At 42.4% G+C, this 2,638-nt stretch overlaps 1 protein-coding gene across 1 annotated transcript; it reads right to left on the bottom strand.

The window, feature by feature from the left end:
* Positions 1–382: 382 nt before the first annotated feature.
* On the bottom strand, positions 383–1,353 carry LOC108059165 (uncharacterized). Its single transcript, XM_017144259.3, has one exon. It carries the CDS (start codon positions 1,253–1,255, stop codon positions 632–634), a length of 624 nt encoding a protein of 207 aa, XP_016999748.2. The 5' UTR covers positions 1,256–1,353; the 3' UTR covers positions 383–631.
* Positions 1,354–2,638: the final 1,285 nt, after the last annotated feature.

Below are 2,638 nucleotides of genomic sequence, written 5' to 3'. Positions count from 1 at the left end.
GTATTAATAAACACAACAAAACAGCATTTCTATTTTTCAGAAATTTTATACTTATTTACGAAAAATCTACGAAAAAATGTAGACGAATATCTACAGGTATTATGGGAAGTGAAATAAATAAATTAAAAACATGTACGGCTTAAACTATTTTCCTAAGATGTGCAGTTTATTTTCTGTTCAATATTATGGCCATTTCTTTTCCAAGAATCAATCTGTTGGGGCGAAAAGATGAAAACTAATCAACGATATAAAGACATGACAAGATCTTTTCCTCTAAAATGCCTGAGAAGCGGAAGAAGTTAAGGCTAGTATGGAGCTGTAGCTGGAGCATGGGAAGCCGAGCCCAGAAGCCTGCACTCCACCGACCAATGAAAACAAACAATGCGTTAATACAGTTTAATTTGTTTTGCCATAAAATAAATACTCAACAAGGGCCCCGCGGTTCGCAGGAGATGGCCAGGAGCAAGGCCAGCGATAAGGCTTCCAATCAATCCATACATGTATATATATATCCATTGACTTTAGTTCACTTTTTTGTTTTAAGCAATTTTTGTTTAATGCCATTTCCCCTTTGGCTTAACCGATCAATCTTTATGGCAGCTCGCATAAAAATTTACGACTCATCATCAACTCATTGGAGCAGGAGGAGCCGCAGGAGCTGTACGAGCTGGAGGAGAAGTGGCCAGAAATATCCAGAAATGAACCACCGGTGGCCCCGACTCTCGCCGAAGGTATAGTGGATGACGCCGCGTCGGGTGCGGAGGACATCGTCCAGGTGCCGCTTGCTCATCTTGTTCTCCGTGAGGCACTCCTGCATCAGGTCGTCCGGCAGCTGGATGTGAAACGGGAAGCAGTACATGTGGGCCACGTCCAGTTTGATCGTCTCATTGGCACTATCGTCCAGGCAGAAGAACGTGGTCACATCGGCCAGCTGCAGGCGGTCGCAGCTCTGCAGCGCCGAGTCCTTCATCAGCACCATCACATGGTCCAAAGTATTCGGCATATACAGGGCGAACGGCTCGCCGGTCTTCACGAAGGTATCGCGAAACTTGGTGAACGCCATCAGGGGATATGTCCCGCCGCACTTTCGCTCGAAGACATGGTCCGCCTCCAGCAAGTATTTGCATCTCACGGGCACCGTATTCTTGTACTGATCGCAGTCCTTGCAATGGCTGTGCCCGCCGAAGGCCAAGATGCCGCCGAAATAAAGCAGCAATAGCAATAGCCGATATATCTGAATCCCGGCCAGCTCCATCCACAATCCCAAGTTTTACCTGTGTCTCCGTTTCCGATTCAAATCCAAGTCTGTGCGTCAGTGTGTCTCGAAATCGATTCATTTCGAGCTGCGGCAAACGTACAAATAATTATAGACAGCTGGCAGGCCGTTTGCTGAGGTCAGAATGACTCACTTTATGGGTCGTGACTTCTAGACTGGGATTCTAATGCTGTGCCCTGAAAATGAGGGTTCCATAAGTTCCTCAACGTGTTTGGTGTTTAATCAAATTTAATAAACCTTTAAGAAGAGAATATTTTTTTGGAATTTCTGCAGCATTTTAAAATAATATTTTGGTTAATATCACTTATTTCCATGAAGGATTTTGTTTATAAAAACATAAGGGATATAAAAAAATTAAAGGTTGGTACTCAAAAAATAAAATCTAATTTGTAAATTCAAGCATTACATGTCTTACAAACGGAAGACTCTGCTCATAGATCACCTTCATTGGCATTATTCATTCCCCACTGGCGCTGATCTGCTGCCGATTTAATTGATTCAATTACGGGGCGGCATTATTTCAATTAGGCGAAATGAAGAGAGGCGATCGGAGATCGGAGATCGGGGGGTCTTGACATGACACGTTGGAGTCGAGTCGAGTCGAGCTATCATCGATAATTATGATGAGTGCGATCGGATCGATCGGTTCTGATTTGCCTGCATAGCTTTGGGTGATTAATGCAACGGCAGTCTGCAGACTGCCAACTGTTTGGCTTCCTTCAGTCGCCGATTGAGTGATTGACTGATTGACTTTGCCGGAAGAAAACACTCGGCAGATTGTGATTGCATAATCCGTTCGAATGCAGCAGCAATGGTTTTTATTTAATTGATTTTTAGATTAAAAAGATTAAAAAGTTGCTAATTAATTGGATATTAAGGAGTAGAAAAGATGAGAGCTTCATTTTAATAAATGTTAACCTTATTTAATCCCCGATTTCTATTCCCCATTCAAACCATAAATCGAAGATTAAAGGCTTCCACTTCTGAAATATTATATTTTGATCTTAAGTCTTTAATCTTACGATCTCTACCCCCGTCCAGTCCTTGCCTTATAATCGCTAGACAAAGTTGTTGAATTCTTTATCCAAGCTTTTGGTTCTGTTTGCCGGGGGACCTTCTTGTGTAAGATCACCTCTTGATTTATCTGGCAAATCAATTTTATTCTCGCCTCCCAGCCTTCTCCCCCGTTGAGTTTTGTGTGCTCTCCCGAAGAATCCATTTAATTATTTGATTTCTGTCCCTCTGTCGTGGAGAATTGGAGGGCTTTCAATTTAATATTGTATTTAAAACGCTGATTTAACGGCATTATGTCTGCCTGAATCGTTCGGTTCTGTAAATATCTCTGCGCATTTCGATTTGTTT

Source organism: Drosophila takahashii, chromosome X (genome assembly GCF_030179915.1).
Source record: "Drosophila takahashii strain IR98-3 E-12201 chromosome X, DtakHiC1v2, whole genome shotgun sequence".
NCBI classification, from domain to species: domain Eukaryota; kingdom Metazoa; phylum Arthropoda; class Insecta; order Diptera; family Drosophilidae; genus Drosophila; species Drosophila takahashii.
The sequence above is the reverse complement of the archived record's forward strand: the minus strand, read 5'-3'. Positions and strand labels throughout refer to the sequence as shown.